At 42.6% G+C, this 24022-nt stretch overlaps 1 protein-coding gene across 1 annotated transcript; it reads left to right on the top strand.

Annotated features, from left to right (window-relative positions):
• Nucleotides 1-10575: 10575 nt before the first annotated feature.
• On the top strand, nucleotides 10576-17984 carry klf6a (Kruppel-like factor 6a). Its single transcript, XM_012834347.3, has 4 exons — nucleotides 10576-10968; nucleotides 12832-13408; nucleotides 14411-14534; nucleotides 15091-17984. Exons 1-4 carry the CDS (start codon nucleotides 10867-10869, stop codon nucleotides 15140-15142), a joined length of 855 nt encoding a protein of 284 aa, XP_012689801.1. The 5' UTR covers nucleotides 10576-10866; the 3' UTR covers nucleotides 15143-17984.
• The last annotated feature ends 6038 nt before the right edge of the window (nucleotides 17985-24022 follow it).

Here is a 24022-nt window from a genome sequence, read left to right as displayed (position 1 = left end):
GTGTCTGCCGTAATTACATGCCAGAAGTGTGACTAGTGTTTGAGAACCTATGAGTTCAAGGGAAACAGATCTCTCCCCAGGGTTATCCAGTGTTCCATACAATTTCTCCTGAACTGTTGACGGCCCTTGTGGTGGGGGGATGGAAGGATCAAAGCTGCACACAGACCTCAGGCCCCAGAGCTTAGGTGAGATGTCAACATGAGGTAACATACAAACAGAAGACAATAGAGGGAGAGGGGAGAGAAACAGGTAGATAAAGAAACCGAGAGAGGGATAAAGCAAGACCTACCACAATTAACACCATTCCATTGCATTGCTTTGTGAGTGGGGGAATAGCTGTGCAAGAGAGCTTGCGGGTGTGTGAATTGTTGTCGAGGCATCATGGGTGGCGCTGATTGGTCAAATATAGTGCCAGTGTGCCAGCCAAGGAATGTGCACCCTGCCCTGTCAGTGTGTACATGTGTGTGGGTGTGTAGCGCGCTGGGCACAACTCGAAGTATCTGGATTATGTGTGTGCAAGTCTATGGAATGTTAACCAGTGCTGGCCAACTGCGGCAACAGGCAGCGGCCAGAGTAAGTGTCCTTTATCTGGTATGGCGGATTCCAGAGAGGCAGGCTGTCACCGGGCTGGTAGTGTGAGAGGACGGGCCAGGGCCGAGCATATGGAGCAGCCCACAAGCCCTCCCGGCTCCACTGACCCACATATCACACCTCCATTCAGAAAGTCCCACATACTCTGGGATCAAATCGGACCTGCGCGCCAATGAAGTGTGAGTCACGGAGTGCAGCCCTCGCAGGCCTGTCACAGCGTCACAGAGCTTCATTCAGTCCACTCTTATGCTGTGAAATGTGGCAGTTATGTCAGGAAGCAGGTAAATATAGCTCAATGGCCAAGAAACAAAGAAAGGGCAGGCCTTGGTACGGAAATGCAGTTGGAAAGACTGCGCTGAGGGATTCCTAGGGATTACTTGTTTGTTTGCCTACTCAGTGACCTGGTTTCAGAGCTGTCCCACAAAGTAATGATGTCGTCCAGGTGAACAGGCGGCAGCAGCAGGCAGTATAGAGAGCCTCCATGATGTCTGTGTTGTTGAGGGTCACACATAACGGTTAAGCCGAAACGGTGGGAGTTGGTGCTCAATGTGCAATCTCCATTAAAACTCACCTCCACTCTCTCGCTGTCACTCGTGATTTGTGTTGTTGTCGTCCTTCCTGTTGTTTTTTTGCCTTTTCTGAGAGAGAGCGGGGGTTCTCGGGAGAGCAGGGAGGTTTGATGTTGTCTGTATGTTTGCGGCCCTCACTCCCCCTGAGAAGGCATGGCTAGTCTCCATCCATTAGTGGCGAGATGGCTGAGGTGTGCAGGGCTGTGTGTTGACATGCCAGGCCTCTTGTTGGCAGGCAGGCAGCTTCTTGGCCCTGATGAGGTTCTGTTTCACTGTGCTCTAGGTTGTTTTTTGAAGACTGCCTGCAGACATACTACTGAGCTACTGAGGCATTTACACTTTACAACATAGGGCAGATCCTCACCAAACAATGAAAAAAAGCTTGTCAATTAGTTTTGCTAGTGATACGTCTTTTTGTTATGGGTGCTACTGGTTTACTTCCCATAGCCGTATACATATATGGTCTTATTTATCTGTTGTCATTGTTTAACAGCTTACTAATGACCTTCCCTTTGCTTCTGTTAACAATGTTTCTAGTTCTTTTTGTTGTCAGTGGCACCCTGTGGCGCTGCTTATGTCTCTTATATTCCCACAAGGCTAAATATTGCATTCTGTATTTTTCCTAGCCACTGTTGTCCACATACCTGTGTGAGCAGGAATGTCCTGCAGCATGTCCTCCCCTGAAGGGCCTCACCTGCCACTCAGCTCCGGTGCCTAAGAGCACATACTCATTTACCAGGAACCACTAACATTGTCCCTCTCTCTTGATATCATGCTCACAGGAAGCGGGCTCAATTTGATCTGTTTTTTTATTTTTATTGAGTTTGGCAGTCAGTGTGGGTCTTGAAGGCATGCGGATGACTGTTGTGCAACTTCCAGTTCATATCCTGAGGATTGCCAGGCAGAGTGTCCGTGTGTGTGTGTGTGTGTGTGTCTGTGTGTGTGTGTGTGTGTGTGTGTGTCAGTGCAGGGCAGTCAGGAGATGGGGGATGAGTCACTCTCAGCTGGACAGGAGGCTGGCTGCTCACTGGGGGCGTGCCAGCAGCAAGATCACATCTTCCTCCTTCAGTCATCAGATCCCCTTCACAATCAGGAGAGCACCCATGGCATAATGAAGCAAAGGAAAGGATCTGCTCATTGAATATATTACAATCTAACTCAGTTGTTAGAAGTACTGATCTGGTCATCTATCATCTGTCTATGTTTCTTTTACTTTGGTGTCAGTAACAGACTTAATATCTTACCCCATGCTTTACCAGTCGGTTTGACACAATTGCTGTTATTTCTTTCCAAAGTAAAAGGTTTTTACACATAAAACGTTTTTGTTTAAAAGGCTCACTATGAGGGTACTGGGGAATATATAAGTTATAAGTTATATATTTGCATTATATACAGTTAAAACAAAAGGCCATTAATAATCCCTGGGCGATAAGACAATGGTTACATTGTCATTATTATAATTTGTAAGGCAAGAGAGGGGCTTCAAAGTGGAAGAAATGTTGGTTTCCCCAAAGGAAGGAAACCAAAGCATTAATTGCAAGTGTGAAACGTGGGAAAGGTAACAGCCGGATGACACACCACTCAAACATATGACATCATCTGGCAAAGGGCACTCTGAGGTGAGGTCATGGCAGAGCTGGGCCCGGGCCAAGCGTCTCTGTGAGAGACAACGCACTCTGTCACGCTGTTTAGAGTCAACTCCAAGCGTCTCTGTGAGAGACAACACACTCACTGTTTAGAGTCAACTCCAGCACTTTATGCTTTACTCTTCAGATCGCAGGTAACTTGGCTCAAGATCCAAGTGAGAATGCCGTTGTTGCAAGCACAGCAAAACAGCAACAAACAAAACACTAAACAGACTAAGAACATAGGGCACAGACACAGAAAGAGTCAAGAAAGCAAATATATGCTGCTGTGGTCAAGGAAATGCGTCCTCATTACAAACTTTGGCTGACTCTCACCTTCTGGAGGCCCTAGTTGAGCAGATGACCTTTAGAAGCAGAGAAATGGGCCTCTGAACTTTGCCATAATGCTTACACGGAAACGGGAAGGGGACAGGAGTGTCACAGGACGTCACGCATTACTGATCCAGAGCAATGTGCAGCCTTACTCATGCTGAAACCACAGACTGCCGAGATTAGCAAGACATGAAAGGGTTCCGTTGTCTGACTAAATGCTGCACTTACTATTTGAGTTTTTAAATGACTGTTTGTTGTTGTTGCACCATGACAACCACTCTCTACATATCGCTATGGTAATGATTACACTGGTCCCACCTTCACTCCCTACTTAGTCTTAAAGAGGAGAGCTACTGAATTAGAAATTGGACAAGGAAAGAAGTATTGTTACCATGGTGATGGAATTCTTCTCCTCCTGTGCACATTTGTTCCAGCCCAGATTAATGAATGAATGCATATGTAGCAGCTCATTATAGGGATTAACTAAATGCATGTTGGCATTTTACATGTATGGAGAAAAAGGTATAATCAGGTAATGTGGTAATGACTGTGGATCCAAATGAGGCTGTGAGAATGCAATTTAGTTTATAACTCATTGTTTTCCTCTGCCATTTCAATGGATCACTGCCTATTTGCTCTGACTGTTTATCTGTTATGTTACCCATCACTGGTATGATTTCAGCACTAGCTAATTACTACTACTACTTCTACCACTATTACCTCTACTACTACTACTACTACTACTACTAATACTACTACTACTAGCACCTTAAGCTGCATTGTTTTGTATGAAAGGTGCTATACAAATGAAGTTTATTATTATTATTATTATTATTATTATTATTATTACTACTATTACCTCTACTACTACTACTATTACCTCTACTACTAGCACTACTAATGATAATAATAATAATATTAGTTTTTGTTGTTGTTGTTATTAACTCTCTAACCATTCTTTTCAGAAATGTGTTTGTAACACAGGAATATTTGAATGATTTCAACATTTGTGAGTGACAATCTGCTGGGTACCTGCTGAGACCTATCCACAACACTGATTAGAGTGATGCCCAATAGATCTCCTGGATAACAGATAAGCTGTGGAGACAGCATTGTTGGAAAGTGAGAGGACAAGGACCCCCTCGGCCACGGAGCTGCCTGGCAGACTCCCTTCCCTTCTCAGACAGAGACATACCATGGCTGGAGGGGGAAGGGGAAGGGTTACTTTGTTGCATTGGATTAGATTTCATGCTTTCCCTTTTCTCCCTTTCTCCCTTTCCATCTCTCTCTCTCTCTCTCTCTCTCTCTCTCTCTCTCTCTCTCTCTTTCTAATTGACACACAAACACAGTACATTTGTTTTTTGTCAAAATATTTAGTATAATCGCCAAACAATGCTGTGTGATTGCATAAGAAATCAAACTAGGGGAGAGTGAGGTAAGATGAACCAGTGGGTAAGTTGACCCACCACCTGTATCTGGGCAACCATACACCATCTTTGTCATGTGACCCTAAATATGGTTTGCATTCTCCATTTTTATCTTGCTGTGTAAGTGGTAAGCTTGTTTTTTTCAGACACACACAAATGTCACAGCCACATGAAATGTAATTTATCTCAGTTTAAAAAGTTAGATCAGATTCATTGATAAACTGACAGTATGTAAGAACATGTAACTGGGTTGCTAGACTAAGCACTTTTGCAAAAAAGGTTGCTGTGGGGCAAGCCTTGGGGGTAAGATGACCCACTGCTTTACATGAATTTAAGCCAAATATGTGGTGATTCAATTATGTGGTGATTCAATTGGATCCTTACAATGAATAACTGGCATTATATTCCACATTTTAGATGCAGCATAACAGCAGTCATGCAACGTAATTACAGGAAAAACCCTACTACCTGAGGAGGGAGAAAAACAGCACACTATATATAGAGTTGGATGAGCTGTCCACAGGCCAGATTTTAGCCTTTCTTATAGCCAATGACATGACTCTGGCTACCCTTTACAAAATACATCTCACAATTCCTAGAGCACAGGAAGAATGTCCCATCATGGGCCATGTGTTTATTATGTTTGCAAAAAATCAAGAAAACAGACACGCACAAACAGATCAACAGAACAAAATCATATTATATTTCATATTATTATTAGTGGATCAATGGTTTAATTTCCCACCAAACAGTTTTGCCTAAACGTTGAGTTAAGTAGGACAGCTGCGGTCTGCAAATAGCCTATATCAGTGTACACACACGTTTTCCTTGGTAGCCTATAGACCATCAAGGGCAGGCATGTGTGCGTCAAAATAATACCCATTCTTCCGCTGATTCTTGCGCATGCAGCGCAGAAAACTACGCCAATAAGTCGGCTGGTATTTGGCAGTATAATAATAAGTACAAGCCAACTGCTAGCTAACTAATGAAGCCTGAGAATGTCAATAAATCCACTGAAAACCTTGCCAATAAGTCTGTGAAGTTCTGTTCTGTGACATATTTAGAAAAGGTGACTGCAGCAAAGGCTGCTGGCTTTAGCTCACTACCAACTCCATTTAATCAGTGCAGTTTACCTGAAATAAAACTGCATTTATCGCTTTTATTTATTGTTTAGTATGTCTCATTACTATTTGTGTGTATTTATGTTTTGTAAGTTTCACTACTATTTGTGAGTTGTATTATCTACTGGATGTCCTACATTTCCCTCGGGATAAATAAAGTATCCATCCATCTATCTTTCTATCTATCTAAAATCAGTTGTGTTTTGGAGACACAGAGATTGCATATTTCTGTAATGTGTGCTTGCTGTCCTTGCACATCCATTCATGGATGTATGTGTGTTCTTGTAGAGTTTGTTCAACACAATTCTGTCACAGTTTCCTTTGCACTGCTTTCATTTGGATGTGTGATGTGTGCAGGGCCTGGTCCTCCACTGCTGTTGAGCAATCACACTTCACATGTTCTTGGGGAAATGCATCTCTAGTTCATAATGATCATTTAGGGGGCTTTAGAAGGGGAGGCTTTGGCCCAAGTGATGCATGCTACTTTAAGTCATTCTGCACACTCCTCAGTGATGAACTAATCCTCATATTTCCAAACCTCTCAGTGCATCGTGTCCCGTCACTGTGCCTCAAACGCTCTAGGTCCTTTATCCTTTCTGAAACAATTCAGAAGGATGTTTTACACACACCCCTCCCCCCAGCGATAGGTGAAGTATTCCTGTTAATTATAATGTCATCTGGAAAATTTGAACATGAGTCATGCATACCACCCACTAATACTTTTACGTTTTAATATCAGCTAGCTGCTAGTGCAATTAGGCATGAAAATCTTCATTTCAGGAGCTCGTGTCCACATTCTCATTCCAGCCTGGATACATTGTGTTCATGGTCATGGTAACCTGATAGAGATCCCTCCCTAAAGTCTAATGCATTCAGTCTCTAATCAGAGGTTAGGTCAGTGTTTACACCATGCATTTGATAAATGCCTCCCTAACCAAAAACACACACACACACACAAAGAGAGAGAGGCCAGGTTCCCACAGAGGCCTAGTGAACATAATAAAATACTTAACATTCCTTCTCCTGAAATAAAGGCTGGGCTTTTAAGCACATTGAATCACAGAGGAAAACAACCACACACAATCCCTAAACACTTGGCACCCAGTGCAACAATATCCATTCAACTGTCTTCCAGATTCAGCACAGAATTTGGGATTTTCTGCCAAAGTTTCTGTTTCACTCTATCTCCCTTTTCAGAGAATCTGGCTTGGAAAATATGTTGGAGAAGTGAAAGAGTTGTTAACAATATAATAACAATAAATAACAATATTATTTCTGGATATTGTCATATTTATTTACAATGTATACATGTCAATGTATGGGCCAAGAGAAAAGCACCAAAGGACACTCTGAGGGACTGACATATGAAATCTATATTGTCATGTATCTTTGTTTCACCTAGAATCACAATAGACTCCTTCCTCTTGTCCTCCTTTGACTTAATCTGTGATTTACCCAGATACTCCAAACCACATATATGCTCAAACTGTCTCTGAAGCACAAGGTCAAGAGTCACTGCAAGGCAAACAACTTGTCTGATTTGCCAGCACCCGCGCTGGAGTCGATTTCTTCCAAATCCCTTTGTCTCAGCCCTGAGACAGGTTTGACAGACCACACCATGCCAGCCCTCATTGCATGTCAATGACTGGTGGTCCAGAGTGGACAAACAATTCCCTCATTACGGAGGACACAGCCTTGAACATGCAAAGGCCAAAGTAGGCAATGATTACCAGTGCGACATCATCTGATGAAACTAGCCTGATTTATGATTTGTTGAATCAAAATGAATATTGACCTCTCCCTGCTTGCTCTACCCCTTTCTCTCTCAATCTCTTTCCAGAAATGATAGATGTACCTGCATTGATTTCCAATCAATTACTTTATTTTCATTTTATTTAAGCTTCGGCAATTGTTCGATACGCTCACAAAAAGCAATGTGTCTTTGTCAAGCGTACCTAAAAAATGAATTATTTATTGATAATTTGCAGGAAAGAAAATATTGACTGTGCTAGCTTGTCAGCAATAAATAACAAGGCAATACAAGCATAAAACTTATGTTCATCTTACATAATCTGTTGAAGTATGGGAGATTTTTCATTCAGTTGTGTTATTTTTCTAGCTTCCCTTTTGGTCTGTACAGATCATTTCTGGTCATTTTTGTTTTGGCCATGTTGTGACGGTGCTCATGTCTGGCATTCTACACCAGTACTGTGTATTAAAACCAAATAGTCTGGGAGTCTACCACCATGGACATTAAGATTAAAACAATAGTCTGGGAGTCTACCACCATGGACATTAGGATTAAAACAATAGTCTGGGAGTCTACCACCATGGACATTAAGATTAAAACAAATGCCTCTGGAATGAGTCCCGTTTCAATTAACCACAGCTATTTGTGAGCCTTTTCTCGGTCCACCAGATCCAATTGGCAATGCATGGCCTCCCCCTTGCCTCCGTTATTTTAAGATGAATCAGTCCTGGGGTCTATTTGCATATGTACATACCAATTTCCCCCCGTTTTTTGATAAAGTGACCCATACATAGATGGCATGTTTAGGGGACACCTTTGTGTTAAAAGACGTTGGCATGGCTTGTTTCAAAGACATCCGTGGAGAGAGGATGGGTAGAAAAACGGAACTCTGCAGTGCACATCACTTCAGGGAAAAGAGGTTGGGGGGATAAAGCTAAAACAACTCACTGATTGCACTGACAATGATGCATTAAAATGGGTCATCGTGTAATTGTTCTTCCCTGTGGCTACTGCTGGGGGGAGTAATGCATAATGATGACAGAGCTAGGAGACTTAGTTGGGAATGATAAAGCTGCCATATCAGACTGCAGTGTATTCCTGGGAAGCCTTGTCCCTCTTCTCCTTCTCACCCCTTCTCTCCACAGGCTGAGTCACTGACCTAATGCTGCCTAAGGACCAGCAACAGTGTTGCTATGCTGACTATGAGTCATTTTGAAGATTGATACAGCACAGTTTTCCATAACATGCAACAAGAGCCGAAACCACAGAGAGTATCTGGAGAGCAAGGTAACCAAGCATATCCTGTTACTGGGAATCAAAGGAATCTGAAGTCCAAATTCCCAGTCACTGTAGTTTTTCAAAAGAAGTCTCTATCCTCTGTACTCCTTCATTTTCTGTGCTTGTTGGGTATTGTCACTCTCTGGCACATCCAAACCCTACTGAGATTAACAGTGACATTACTTCCTCTTTAGACTACTGGAATTCCTTGAAATGGACCATCCAGTCCGAGCTGTCCAGCTCCTAAGACACCACCATATGACCGAATCAGATGCTTTGAGCTCCAAATATGCCCACAGCTGAGAGTCACAATGGACACTCAGTTCTCCTGGGGTTAGCACCACACCATACTGCCACTTCAAAACAATGGCATTCTGTTCTGGAAATGTTGCTTGTCACATTGCTCTGCACACTGACAATATGACCGCTTAGGCTTGTAGGACTGTAAATGAACTGAATGTTGTGAAAGATTATATAAAAACAAAAATGTATGTATGCGCTGTATGTGGATATATATATATATATATATATATATATATATATATATATATACATCTTAGCAATTTGACTGGTTTTATTCAGTATGTTCAGTTCGGCCCCATACTTTTGATCATAACTGACTAATGGTCAGAATCTTACATTGATAATTTTTGTCAGCAAAAACATGTTTTTGCCATGTGAAATTTAGCATGTTGCTGACAATACAAAATGCATCGGTCATATTCTTAATTCAAAAGTGTGTTTGATAGTTAGAGAAGAATATTGGGCTGCAGTGTACATCTATGGAAGCCCTCTCAAAGGCCTTACAAAATATTCTCGTCTGACTTTACAGGAATACAAGTTAAAAAGTTATATGTTAAGGTATGTGGTAGCCCGCATCACTGACACACTAGATGTTTGATTGTGTTCAATACTTCTAAATAAAATACTAAATATTTCATTGCAAATAACATTTTAGTCATATACGTATATGACAAAGGTACCATTTCACTGGACTAACTCCAAATTGAGCAAGTGGATGTAGCCTACTCTGAAGTGTTAAAATTGAAAATAATTGGTGGACTGCTATTGTAGTACACTATAAATGAATATATGGCCATCCTTGACAACATCTTGTCACACAAATGACTCTAATGACGTTTTAAATGGATGGATGTTTACCTTGACTCATTGATGAACATTTTCCTGATGGACCAAGTGTCCCAAGTATATATAAGATGTGGCAGCCATTCAAAGCTTTCCACACCAGCCTATGTATGGACCTGTACCTCCTTACGCTCACTTACCAGTGTGCATTTCAGTCATTTGCGAAGTGGCACTTGGCACTGCCTGTGGAATTTCACCGCACTATCTTGAGTTCATTAGACGGGGGAAATTACGTGACATATGTTCAGTTGGGAATATAACTGTGTGCAGGTCGGTTTCTTTCGTTGCTCTGCCGTTACTTAACGTTTCCTTGCATTGAGGACAAGCATTGAGTTTGTGGTTCGTATGTTGTGTGAAGCTGAAGTTTTCTTGTTTAACCATTTTCGTCTGAATTTTAAGTGCACCACAGTCGATCTTCTACGCAACAGTAAGCTTCCAGATGCCAAAATAAGAATTCAGCGCTGTGGAGGCAGAGCGCTCTCTGTGGCGAAATACCGATGTATGACACTCTTTCACCGACCACGAATCCCGTCTAAAGACAGAAGCAAAGCAGACACTGCACACAGCCTTATATACATTTCTAAAAATAGTCACCCAATTGCCGTGTAGGAGTGAAGTTGAATTACACCAATCACAAACGCCATGGGAAGAACTTACATCAGTCGGCTGCTGCTATTGGTCGAAGGTGATATCATATGCGCGCGGGCAACACAGTCTGAGATCATTGGTCAACGTTTTAAACGTAACGCTGTCACGAGTCTGTAGGCAGCCTGCGAGGTTTGAATAGGGAAGTTTACTGAGCGCACATCTCGCTTTGAGTTCAGTGTTTTCAAATACAGTGATCTCAGCGACAGAGGACCTAGAGGACTTTTGATTGAAAGACAGAGCGACGCTACACTGCCGTTGCATGTGCACTCATCAGGATACTCTTCTGTCAAGACAGCAGTCGTTGTCATCTTGATTCCAGAAAGAGACTATATTTAAATTGTTAGGTGATATTTAGCCTAGACACTTTTGGGATTTAAAATGGATGTTCTACCAATGTGCAGCATTTTCCAGGAGCTTCAGATTGTTCATGACACTGGGTATTTCTCAGCATTGCCATCTCTTGAAGAATATTGGCAGCAGGTAAGCCTAATTCACAGCATTTTAATCAAATTGTGATTTACATTGGACCGCTCTGGTCACGTTACTTAACTAAAACAGTTGATCAGTCATTATCTGTCAAAGTCGGAAATTGTAGAAACATGTCAAAAAAGCATTGCCTCCAATGTTCAATGGGGAAGTTCAAACCACCAGAACTCGCCTGTAGACTGTCTTGCAAGTACATAGGCTACATGTCATTTGGAACTGCGTCGCGCGACCAATTAGTTTGTTACACTGTAACAATAGCGTTGAGGTGTGACGTGAAGGGTCTACACTTTCAAGTCGGTTTACTTTGCCACCACGGACTGCAATCGGTGGCGTTCAAATAAGAAATTACTCGAGTAAACGCAAAGTTATCTTCGCGACACATCAGTATCTCTATTGCAATCAAATGTCAATCAAGATTGAGGCTTACGCGTAAAATGTAAAATGGTTTTATTCGTCTTGTTATAGCTAATGTAATGCATGCTTATCGCCTAATATGTAGTCTAATGGACGCATGTCATAATTAAAAAAAATAAAAAGAGATGCGTTTCACGTAGGCTTGTTGGACTCAAATGTGGAAGCCCTACGGAGTAAATCCGTTGATTAACGGTCTGTATTGAAGTTGTTGCGATTCAAAATGTTGACAATCCGGAAATGTGCGCAGCAAGCGATCTCTGATTTATTCTGGTATATTAATTTAACATGTCTGTAATGACCTTGCAAGATATTTGAATCGGTGAAAGTTGCGAAGAACTGTCGACGGTATATGCAGGCTACTTGTTTTTTTTATCTTAAGAATGTTGCAACTGGCTACGTGATTGAAACCGATCCAAGTAGTTTCCTTCAGGCGTTTTGCGATTTGGGCGTAGAGCCAAGTTGGTCTTTGCTGCCATCACAGATATTTAAACATCTCCCGAGATACGTGCGCAGGTCCACATAATAAGGTTTGTCTACACATAGATGCAGGCACTGGACTCTGAACTCGTTGCACTCTTTGAAAGCTGTCTCTAGGCAGCAATGTAGGCTAGTTGCGAATCAAGCAACTTCCTTGGGGTATAATAGTAACATTAATTGTTGCCGTTATATTTCAGCTTTACATCAAAGCGATAGGAATTCAAATGGTCTTCTCCAGAGCTGACACGCATGACTAGATACTAGTGTAACTGGAAAATATTGGGTAAGAGTGTGGAAAAATACATCCTTGACTTCAGCCTTGGGCACATATCCCTACCATTGCTTCGAACCAACGTGAGTCAATCAAATGGGTCAAGTGTCAAAGACTTCAAGGCAGTAGAGACAGGCCTGGACCGTTTATTCATTAATTTCTAGCAAAAGGACCAGTAGTGGAGGAAGCGTAGCACGTCAGTCCATTTGAATGAGGAAACGAGCGAGGTTAAAGAGGAAGTTCTGTGGCTTCCTTAAAAGGACCTACAATGACTGCATGAGTCATTCAGTGCCACAGATACCATACCAAGTGAATATAAAGCAAAAAGACTAAGTTCATCCAGCCATTATCAGTTTACCTGTTTATCACTCATCATCAGCTTTTTTTGGTATGTGAGTATTTCTTCCTAGGACAGACTTGTGTGTGCACTCCACGCGTGCATGTTCATAGTTCACCCTAGCTAACCTCAGCCATTTTCTCCCCAAGCTAGTGGAAACATTGTCTCTCATCAATAGTAAATGCAGTGTTATTTCCAGTATGCTTGTGGTTACTTTGGGGATTCAAATACAACATGCTGCCCTGAAATGATCTTTCCTCTTGTGCCATCATCATCTCTGCACTCTCACAATATCTCTTTGCACATGTTCATTCTTTTCCTTTCTTCTCTCCCCCCCCATCACTTAAACCCACATCAGACATGCTTGGAGCTGGAGCGCTACCTGCAGAGTGAGCCTTACGTCTCCGCATCTGACCTCAAGTTTGAGGGTCAGGAGGACCTGTGGAGCAAGTTAATCCTGGCCTGCGGGGACAAGGCCGAGACAGGAGCTCCCATCCCCCACCTCCCGGAGGATGACAATCAGGATGGCCACCTTTCAGAGACCAACAGCCTGAACTCCGATGCCAGCAGCGAAGCCTCAGACAGCTCCGAGGAGCTCTCACCTACGCATAGCTTTGCGTCCAACCCCCTGGGCTCAGCTATGGCCGGCTCAGGGCACCTCAGCTCCTCAGTCATCAGCACGCCACCCTCCTCTCCGGAGGCGGCACATGAGCTCTGCAGTAACGCTGCCCCCTGGGGGGTGGCACAGACAGAGCTGCACCTGCCCGCCAAGGCGCGCGGCACCACGGCCAAGAACTCTGAGAAGATGAGCAGCCCCAGCACAGAGGACGCCTCGCCAGACGGGAGGAGGAGGGTGCACCGCTGCCACTTCAATGGCTGCCGCAAGGTGTACACCAAGAGCTCCCACCTGAAAGCACACCAGCGCACCCACACAGGTAAGGGCCCCTCCCCCGCACCAGCTCCCTGAGATCATCCATACACATTGTCATTGTGACGCAAGCATACAGGCAGACACAAACACCAGTACAGACCTGTTGTCTACATGTTGAATTACCAGGTGCTTTCATCAGTTGCGTAAACCTTGGGGATCGGCTCCTTTGCTCATTGCAGTGACATCTCTCTCCTTTTTTGGAAAACCAGTGTATTTATTTATTTGTGGTCTAATGAAGGCCCTTGTTTTTTTGTTTTTTTTTTACTTTCCAGAGCCATAAAAAAAGACAAGTTCTTGGCAAACTAGGGTTTGTGGGCTGTAGATACTTTTCGATGAGATAGTGTGTGGCCAGCTGGAGGTTGTGTAACACATCTAAGGGCTCACTGTTTCTGTCCCATGCAGACAGTCCCATTCGCCACTCTGGGTATTTGTTTTGCATGACTGAGCGGGCGGAGTATGACCTCAGCTATGTGGAATGCCAGTGGCAGGGAGATTGGGGCGGGGGGTGGCAGGGGGAGGGGCTTTTTGGATGAAGGCAACCTGCTCCACCAAAACAAGAACTGGTTTCGTCACGGGAGAGGGGAGCTTTTGATTTGAGCTCTGAGGGCAGTCCTCTTATCTATGGCCTGATTGATTCATGCCCTGCAGGACTGAATGTCTGGAATTCAACTCACACCGGATACTGACTCAGAGGCTAGTTTCTGTGTATGTATTGTGACAGAGAAAGGCGGTCTGCATTCCTCGCATACTGGTATTTTTTCAAGGCCTCAAAAGACATGTGTGAGGTCAAAACAGTCACAGAGGGATGTCCTAAAGAGCCATTCACTTTGTCATTTGACCCAGAAAATGACAGTGTCTTCTGTTTCATGGTGGAGAAATGATAGCCTACCATAGCAGTATCTGTGCCTTTTGAGTTCAAGACCAAAAATGTTCTGTGTAGCTATGTGCTGAGCAGCAGTGCCTCTGTGTGGCAATACATATTCATGAGTTTGTTTTGGTGTTGCAGGTGAGAAGCCTTACCGGTGTTCATGGGAGGGTTGTGAGTGGCGCTTCGCACGGAGCGATGAGCTGACCCGTCACTTCAGGAAGCACACTGGTGCCAAGCCATTTAAATGCAGTCACTGTGACAGGTAAGCTCATCCCTTAACCTTACCCACCACAGCTGGCACACTGGTGCCCAAGACTATTTGTCTCCTTACACCTTAACGCCCTGGAAGAGGTGTTCTGAATGTACAATGGTATGCATGTTGAGCAGTGTATAACAGTTAGTCAAGTAATTGTCTGAACAGTTCATCTGTATGCCTGGTCTAATCTTTTGCATGTTTAACATGGCTCACTCACACTCAGACAAAGGAAGTAATCATGTGGTGTATTATTGTCTTCGCCGTTAAGTCATTGCTTTATATCAAACTCGATCATTCCTGTTTCCCTGGCAACTGCATCATTTATGAAGTCAGGCAAACTTGGTGACAGCACCGGTGTTGCTGCAGTAACTAAATAGCCAACCATGGCAGCAAATGTGTTTAAATGGCAAAAAAAATATCCTGTGTTGTGTCCTGTGCTTGCTATGATTTTAATGAAACTATCATCATAGTTTCTAAATTAGTATGCAATAAATGTGCGATGGTCTGTTTTTGCCCAGTACTTTCTCTTATCAGTTTGTCCCTTTCCCTGGTCTCTCTGCAGGTGTTTCTCCAGGTCCGACCACCTGGCCCTGCACATGAAGAGGCATCTCTGAGCGGTTTGGTGAGCTGAAGAGTAAGCCAGGGGAGAACAGCTGAACTAGTGTCGTCTCCTGACCGGCCGCGCGGTTGACCTGCCCCTACCATGAGGAAGGAAGAGAGAGGGGAGAAAGCGTGATCCAGCCAAAGCATGCCATTTTGCACCTTTACCAGTGCCTCTGGGGGCTCTCTTGGGGAAGGCGTTTCTGACCGGTTGTTGAAAAGAAGAACAGGACAAGACAAGAAAGGAGGACAAAATCATGTACTGAAGGAAAGGATAAAGAGGAGATGTGCAGGACGTTTTCGAGGAGAGAGAAAAAATGAAAACATAAAAAAGACCAAAAAAATTGTGAGTGAGTGATGTGTACGTATGGTGCATGATGTTTGGGAGGACTCCTGGACAACCGAAAAACGCTGGTATTTAAAACAAACACAAACAAAACAAACAAAAAAATCCATGAGTGAAGTGAGCATGTGCGCTGAGTGTTCCTGCGGGACTGTCCTGTGTGTGCAGAGGGGGGAGGGGTCCAGGGGGGTCACTGTGGACTGACGAGTGCTTGTGGTTTTTTTTCCGGGGAAACAAGTTCCGGGTTTGTTTCCTTGTTGTCTCCAGAGAGGCAAACAAGAGAGAGAGAGAGAGAGAGAGAGTGTGTATGTGCCTGTCAGAGAGTGAGTACTAAGGTTTCTTGCCAAACTCCCCCTGGGGTGTAGGGTGCCCCATAGAGGAGGTAGTGTGGGAGTTCAGTATGGGGGAGGGATGCAACCCCCCCACCCCCAACCTTTTTTCACACGCAAGCACCCATACAAAAGGGGGAGGCAGAAACACAGGTCTGAATGATCGAGGCTTTTTTGGTGTTTGGTGCAGCTACTAAATGTGCAATGTGTTATGTAGCTTGTCTTCACAAGCTGCTGAAGCTCATTTGTAGTCCATTGTATAAGCTGTATGCTTAGAAATATTACACAACTATTATTTCAGTATAACAGACAGCTGTTGCATGGTTCTTGGGGTTTTCATTTCTACTCTTACCCTGTTGTTTGTTATCAGGACTGCAAAATAGATTCCAATAAAGTGCAGCTAAAGATAAACGGTTAAATGTTACAATGTTGTACATAAGATGTTTGATGACTTCTCCTTTTGACTTTCAAAAACCTTTCCCACTATCACGCACCCTTCCTGCTTCTTTTTGGAGAAACCACTATTGCTTAGCAACCATCTCACTCATGAAGCTTTTTCCCACTTATCTGTGTCTTCAGGCCTATTTTCTGGTTCTTTTTTTACTGTTAATGCACTGTTGGCCTTAATGGTGCCTTATGTGAGTGACCTGGCCTAGTGGAGGTGGAGGGGAGGGGGGAGGAGGTCACATCTATGTTTGTATGAGTGATTTAAATGCTTTATTAAGGCTCAATTTCACATGAACATGCACCTTTGCCTTGTCTGTACTGGCAGGTATTTTTCAAAGCCCATATGGGTATTTTGAATATGTTGTTTATTATGTTTTGGCATCTAGATGTTTTTTTATTTTCTAGTCATTTCTTAATCCACCGAAATAACTTAAATCAACTAAAAAGTAAAAAGAAAATGTGTGAAAAAAATGCTTCAGTCATCATATAGAGCACTTAAACATACTTATTTTAACTGTATTTACTACCATGTAGTATCTACTCAATGGACTGTATGCCATGGTGTTTTTTTCTTTGAAAAACACATTAAGCATTTAGGTAAATTGCTTTGATTGGTACCAACCCTCCCTTATTTCTGTATTAGTAAAGGCATAGACTGGGCACATAGAGTCTATTACTCTGTTAACAGCAGTACCCTGAAAGTGTGTGTTGGCATCACTGTTAAAGGTTGAGGCCATATTCCCCTATTAGCAAGACAGACAAAAAAAAAACAAAAAAACGCAAAAGATTTATTGTAATTAACAAGCCCCAGCCGGATAGGCTCTGCCTTGTACTGCATTTGGGTAATGAATGGCTGAAGGCAGTACTGGCATGGAGTGCGCTGCAGACTGCTGACTCTGGGAGTTGGGTATTGACCTGTCTGGATGGCCTGTTTTCAGACTCAGCCCACAGTATTATGGAAACAGTGAACAGGGATCCAGAAAGATAAAGATGAATCACCCTGCCCATTGGAACTGCCACAATAGAAAATGTACAGACATCAAATGGAAAAGCTCTGTGCAAATGCATCGCAACAGTTCATCACTGTTGGTAGTACGCGTCTTGTAGATTTTTTTAAACCTTTGATATATGAATTTTTTTCACAGGGAAAGGGACCAAAAGCTTAATAATCAGTGTAAATAAATGCCGTAAACATAACATGTAAAACTTATGTACAGACAAAGATTTTAGACAGTAGGGATTGGATTTTATGAGACACATCACAAGTCAATCTTTTTATGTGTTATCAGGGGCATGCTGTGCTTTGTCGGGGTAGTGGAATGCCATGTTGCAGCAGGTTCAGATGGATTTTTAGATCAAGTTGTTTTATCGAGAGGATAAGTACAAACTTGAGGAGGCTTGCTGCAATAAAATTAGAGAGGCAAGGATTCAGAGGGCAAAGAAGAGAACATTCTGTCTTGGGAAGCAGCAGCCAGTATCATTCAGGTGACAATCGAGCCTTAATCTAGCCTCATGTCTGCTTGCGATATAACTCTTTCTATCACTAATTCTCTCTTTCTTTCACAATCCCCTGTTGTCTAAATAATCTTTGTAAAGAGGAAAAAAATACAAAAAACATTTTGTAAGATTTTTTTCTTTGTTTTGCTTTATAAAATTTTATTTGAAATTGTTTTGCAAAATTGTTATATTTCTGTATGAATGTATTTTTTATTGGAATAATAAGAAGTTCTTATCAGACTTGGTTTGCTTGATTCATTTTTGGCTTCTCTGTTCTGCCTCTCTATTTGTAGTATTCTTACCATATCTACTGTTTGCTGTCTGGAAAGAAAAAAAAGCTTAATGCCCCGTTTTCCAGTATTCTGTAATCCACATACAGTAATTAGGTTTATAGTCCAGGAATTATTTCTCCACTGCGAAATTGTTCCATTTTGCACAGATTTGTGATATATTGGGTGAGATTAGCTTGGAAGGATAAATCCATTACATTAGCTCACACTCTAATCCTCTGCTACAAATCTTCACTTTGGCTAATCTAAGAAAAATGACCAACAATTAAAAGGGTTTCGCCTTAAAGTCTGTGCGTAGACGATAGAAGCATAGTCACTCTGAACAGCCCTGTGATAGCTGCATAACACTTTGGAGAAGGCCAGTTTACCATGACACACATCTCTTCATATTAACATCCAACGTAAATAACCGTTTTCAACATAAACATTTTAAATGGCATTAGTCATCTTTTGAGTGCCAGTGTAGACGTTCAACAAATCAGTTGTTTAAAGAGCATTCAGAGGTTTATAGCATATCTGTCATGAGCATAGGATTGTGTTATCAAAAGAGTAGAGAGCTTAATTACCCCCTTTTGGGAAAATCTTGAGGGATGAAGAAACCTTGAACTCCCAATCTGTGCTTGCATTAGTGCTTAAATGGCAGGCACGGATTTGAACCCATGTGGCCTCCGACAAGTGTTCACTATAAAAAGGTCAGCCCTGTAGATGTTCTCCCTCTCCACTCAGTGCAGCATGCATCAAAGCAGTAGATATTATTTATCAAGGACTCTGATTGCCCCTGGTATTTAATAAGCGTCATGTATTTACACGCTTGTTAAAGAATTATTTGATACAAATAAGATAACACACTCTGTTGCGGATGATTAACCAGAAGGGTGGTGTTAATCTTGAATAATTGGATGCTCCTGTTAAAGGAACACGCCTCTGAAACATGTCCTTCCTCACCTCACCTCACCTCTCCTCCTGTGAGCCCAAACAGGTTGAGTTCTGTAAGGTGTCCTCACCTATGGACTGCCATAATGGGGTGAAACAAATAAACTAAAGTCACATGACAACCAGTTTCTCCACTGAGAAATGACTATGGCATAGCACTGATAGAATGGGTTAAACTAAGAAGACAGTGCACTGGATCTTTTTAATGCATCGCCAGATGTAATATCCTTCCAAATCTAACCCCTGTGTGCTCCCACTTAAGAGGGGAATAGTCTGTGTGCCTTACAAAATACAACCCTATCATTTATAAATCCTTCCTATGGTGTGAGGTGAGCCTCGGGACATTCTCTGGCCTCAGTATCTCTTCGCAGGGCTGACTGGCACAAAGGTAACATTAGCATGATTTATGTGATGATCGTGTTACACCATTAAATGTCGCAAAGCAGGAGATCATGCTTTTGAAGTTCCATGTGTATGTGTGCATCAGACGCTTTCCCACATACTTCTTGAAAGATTCAGAAAGCCTGGATTACCAGAGTGGGATAAATCAGCCATGCCTATGACGCATGTCTTAACCTATTGAATATAAGAACACGCTAAGCTAACCCTCAGGCCCGTGACCTTCCACTGAGGTATAACTCAAGGAGATACGTTAGATCGTTGCATAAACCCCTTAGTGCCAAACCAGTACAGTGTTGTTTCCAAGACAAATGTATTTTCACAAAAGCATATGAAATGTGTCCTCCTTCTATATAAGAATACCCAATGCAGTTTTTAGTGGTGGTCACTGCATGACTATAAAAGAAAATTTATATTTTCCTGTGCAGTCAATACAGTCATCACAAGATAAAGATTTTAACCAAGCAAAAGTTTACCATTTCAAATTTTAGACACGACATCATAGCTGTGATCAGAGTTCTTTATGGTTATCTCCCCCCCCCCTTCACCAGCACCATCCTTGCCATTGCTCATCTCCTCTAGTTTGCCATTTTCCCAGGTTTGGTAGGCGAGGTGGTCATGTTTTGGGTTTAAGACATCCAAAATATTTTCTATTTTCAAGCAAAAAAAAAAAAGCAAAGACATATCATGTTAGTGCTCTGCACAATTCCTTTTAAAAGAGATAATTTTTTGTCATAACAAACTACGAAAAGCTTTTAATGTCTGGCATTAACACAAAATAGAAGCTGCCAGACAACTCAATTATCTTAGTAGAAAGCAGAAAAGAAATGTGTCCCCAATGTCTTTTGAAAAAGAAAATTTGAATTGCTTTGTGGAGTGGTTCCACAATATTAATGTGGTTGTTACTCATACCCATCCCGTCTCAAGGCCTGTAATCACCATTTTATTTGCATATAATGCAAAGTAACCCTTGGATGACATGTCCATCATTCACCTAGTCACATTAAATATAGCAATGGGATGAAATAGGATGGCAGTCGTCCATAACTCTTTGTGGTCGCCTCATGTCCAAATGGGCGCTGCTGTGTGTTTGGCTTTTGGTTTATTAGTTCATTCCAAAGGCGAGCACCTGTTTGAAAAATCTGGCTTCCCAATGCTCTATGGTTGTTCCCATTGATCTGTGTTGTCCTAAGAGTTCTTCCAGGGTAGGCCAGTATCATTTGACAGCATCAGCTTCAGGCTGACATGAATGGGTAATGCAGTGAGTCACGTGTCTAAATAAGCAGTCCAGCAGTGTAAAGTGTCATTCCCCATGAGTCACTCTGCTGACCAGTAGTGCTGCACCCAGGAGACTAGCATAAAAGCAGGGTGTTTAGCCTCTCTTAGTGCTGAGGGTTGAGTGGGTAGATCGGTCAAGCGTTGGTCAGGCGTGATGAATGCACATTCCTCCATAATGGTCCGTAACGTAACCGCTGTTTTGGTCCCAATGCTATGTTCTCATTATCAGATTCCTGGTAGGATACATGGCACAAGAGCCATTTAAGAATGCACATCTCACTGGTAGGATATATGGCACAAGAGCCATTTAAGAATGCACATCTCACTGGATGCTTGCAACATTCATTATCATGCATGTTACCTACGTAAGTGCTATAGCTTCCAGTAACGATGCATAATTTGCATCTACACATTTCATTGGTCATAGGCATGCCTGAACACAATTCACATGTAATCTCTTTCTGAAATGATCGCACACAATTTCCTGAAACATTAGGAACAATCTTACAAAGGACTTTGTTTATGAAAGCTATCTATGAAGTCCATTTCTTCTCACCAACAATGCTAGGCCTAATTGCAACCAGATGCTATGCCAAGCGAAGAGCTGTAACATGACAGAGATACATCTAAAGGGAAAAAGAGAAAGGTAGATGGGGGGGATTCAAATGCATACAGTACAGCCTGAAACCATAAAATAATCTTTTCTATACCGGCTAGTCCCGCAGCTCTTTAGAATTAGCCTTGGCTCCCTGGAGGCATCAATAATTCTCAGGTCGAGGATTACTCTCCTCTTACTTGTCAGTAATTTCCTCAAGTTTAAGCCTTATCTCTGCTTTCACAGAAGTTTACAGAAGCGATTCACACTACTTCAAACTACAGCTCATTTACGGACCATTTAAAGATGTTTGTTTTGTTTTGTTTTGTTTTTGTCATTATTTTTTCAGAGGAATAGAGATAATTACTTTAAGCCCCATCTAAAAGTCACTGTTAACATTTGTATTTCGCTTGCATAGTTTTTAATTAGATCTCTACCTCTAATGAGTAAGCTTTTGGAGCCGGTGAAATACCCCTGCAGAATATTAATCTTCCTCTTTGCTTCATCTCCATGAAGCATCATCTACACCTGCTGATGCTGATGTCTGCTAGACCATTGCACACGGTCACACAAATTAATTATAGACTGGAATACCTGGGTGAAGGAATACATATCAAAGGGAAAGCTTCTGAAGATGAGGATTACAAAGAGAAAAAAAATCACTTCTATCAGGGCTCCAAGACTAGGTTCTCTGCCTGGATGCATATTTACCTGCAGTGAGGCTCCAGACGCGGGGAAAATGAACAAGATAAGACCATTAAACATCTTTGTCTTTGATGTGACATTATGTCTGGCTTTCATGTTAAGCTGCAACAAAGTCTCGGCAAAAGAAGATGACACCTAAAATTGGACGTCATTTTTTTTTCCCTCTGAATTGGGAGCTCTGTGGTCATTCAATTACAGAGGTTTAAATTAAATTCTGTTGTACAGACGTGGCGCTGCAACACAAGAGCAAAGGTGACATGCCCAGAGGATCCAATTCAATCCCCTGTTTTTTATACATTTTCCAAACATTCATTGAGTCAAAGACTATGGAGCCTAGCTAAGAAGACTGCAGAAAAGAGAAGGATGAAGAAAGGGAGAGAAAGAAAGAGAGAGAATACTTTACCCTCTTGTATAGGGTCGTTCAACTGCTGCTCTGACATAACCACACTTTGGAAGGAAAAGAAGAGTAGAGATGTGGATGTGTTCTTTTCTCTTTCTACCTGACATGCTATCCACATGAAAGATTAATACTGAGAGAAACATCTCTCTTCCAATTATTAGAAGTATTCTCTCTCTCTCTGTCTCTGTCTCTGTCTCTCTCTCTCTCTCTCACTCTCTCTCACTCTCAAAGCCAGGTTATGACTGACTGCAGTAAAATATAAATGACCAGGGGCTGTGCTTATCTTCTCTCTCATGCTGATGTTAAATGTTTTATAAACAGCACTTAGGAATGTTAAAAGACTTCATAACCAGGGATTGACATTGACGCTAATAGCAGCCACTCTTTTTCTGGGAACCAAACAACCTTTCACTACATCGGGGAGCTCGGAAAGAGCCGGTTACAGAGCAAAATGTGCTATTTTGGTCAGCCGTGTGAAGGAAATATTCTAAATACACAACTCTGGAGCAGTGGCCAGAGGGGGGGAACAGTGAGGGATCTTCAGACCCCACGTGACCCACACTGATGCTGATGAGGGAGGGAACAGGGAGGGATCTTCAGACACCATGTGACCCACACTGATGCTTGCTTGCAATGGTTCCAGTGTTGCAGCGAGTGGGGAGAACAATGCCTCTGCTGTGATTGACATTTTGCTTAAAGGGCCGTTTGGACAGTTTTGTGATGGATTCCAACCACAGGGCCTTTTTCATTGCACTGCAAAGCCGCTGTTTATCACCCAAATATGTAGGTCTGCCTGTCATGCTGGGTCAAAGAGATAAAACTAAAATAAGCAACCTGTCTTTGTGTGATGTTGCCACCAGCGTTTGGGACTGTACTCCGTCTGCCGACTGCCACGCAGAGGAGGTGGGAGGAGGTGGGAGGAGACCTCACTCCATCCTATCACAATGTCTGATGACCACACGTTAATGGTGCAAAGGTCAGCCAGGCTTCTTAAGAGAGTTTAGGGTGTCTCAAATAAAATAGTTTTCCTGCTGGTGCATACTTTAGTAACTTCATCTGTGAGCTAAAACATCCTCTCTCTCTCTCTCTCTCTCTCTCTCTCTCTCTCTCTCTCTTTCTCTCTCTCTCCCTGCACATTACAGTATTTATGAGGAGCCTGCCCCTAACTCCCTGTGTTCCAATGTTACGACACACTGTATTAGTGGAAGGGCATGTTGATCACATCATTTGTTTGTGAACCTGACAAACGGGTAAAGAGGATTAAGAAGATTTGAACCTTTTCTAACTTCAGTCATTCAGACTGCAACCTCACAGGATTCAACTGCAGCTGAGTTCCACAGAACTAAGCAGAAAAGGTGATAGACCTGTGGATTCATGTCATGCATGTCAGACCCCATGCAGACGGACTCTAGTTTGCCTGAACCCGGGTTCATTTTTCACACCTATTTCACACCTACCCACTTTTTACATTGCGTGCACATGAACCCAGCGAATCCGATTGACTCAGCTGTAGTACACCCCCCACGCCTGTTGGTGGCGCTTTAGTGCTACAGACAACTGAAGAAAACGGAGAAGAAGACAGGAGCATGTGTCGGTAGGAAAAACGTATGATCAGGGAAAGTGTATTAAAACCGGATGTCGTCACTTTAAGCCGGTCTCTGGTTGGATAAAGCTTTTC

The sequence above is a fragment of the Clupea harengus genome, chromosome 17 (assembly GCF_900700415.2).
Source record: "Clupea harengus chromosome 17, Ch_v2.0.2, whole genome shotgun sequence".
Taxonomy (NCBI): Eukaryota; Metazoa; Chordata; class Actinopteri; order Clupeiformes; family Clupeidae; genus Clupea; species Clupea harengus.
Note: the sequence above shows the minus strand (reverse complement) of the source record. Positions and strands in the feature narration are given on the sequence as shown.

Bases quoted from the DNA above. Each gene is read 5' to 3' on its own strand.
- klf6a (XM_012834347.3), top strand. From the start codon at position 10,867: ATGGATGTTCTACCAATGTGCAGCATTTTCCAGGAGCTTCAGATTGTT. The intron at 10,969-12,831 runs GTAAGCCTAATT...AACCCACATCAG, and splicing joins TTGAAGAATATTGGCAGCAG to ACATGCTTGGAGCTGGAGCG. The intron at 13,409-14,410 runs GTAAGGGCCCCT...TTGGTGTTGCAG, and splicing joins ACACCAGCGCACCCACACAG to GTGAGAAGCCTTACCGGTGT.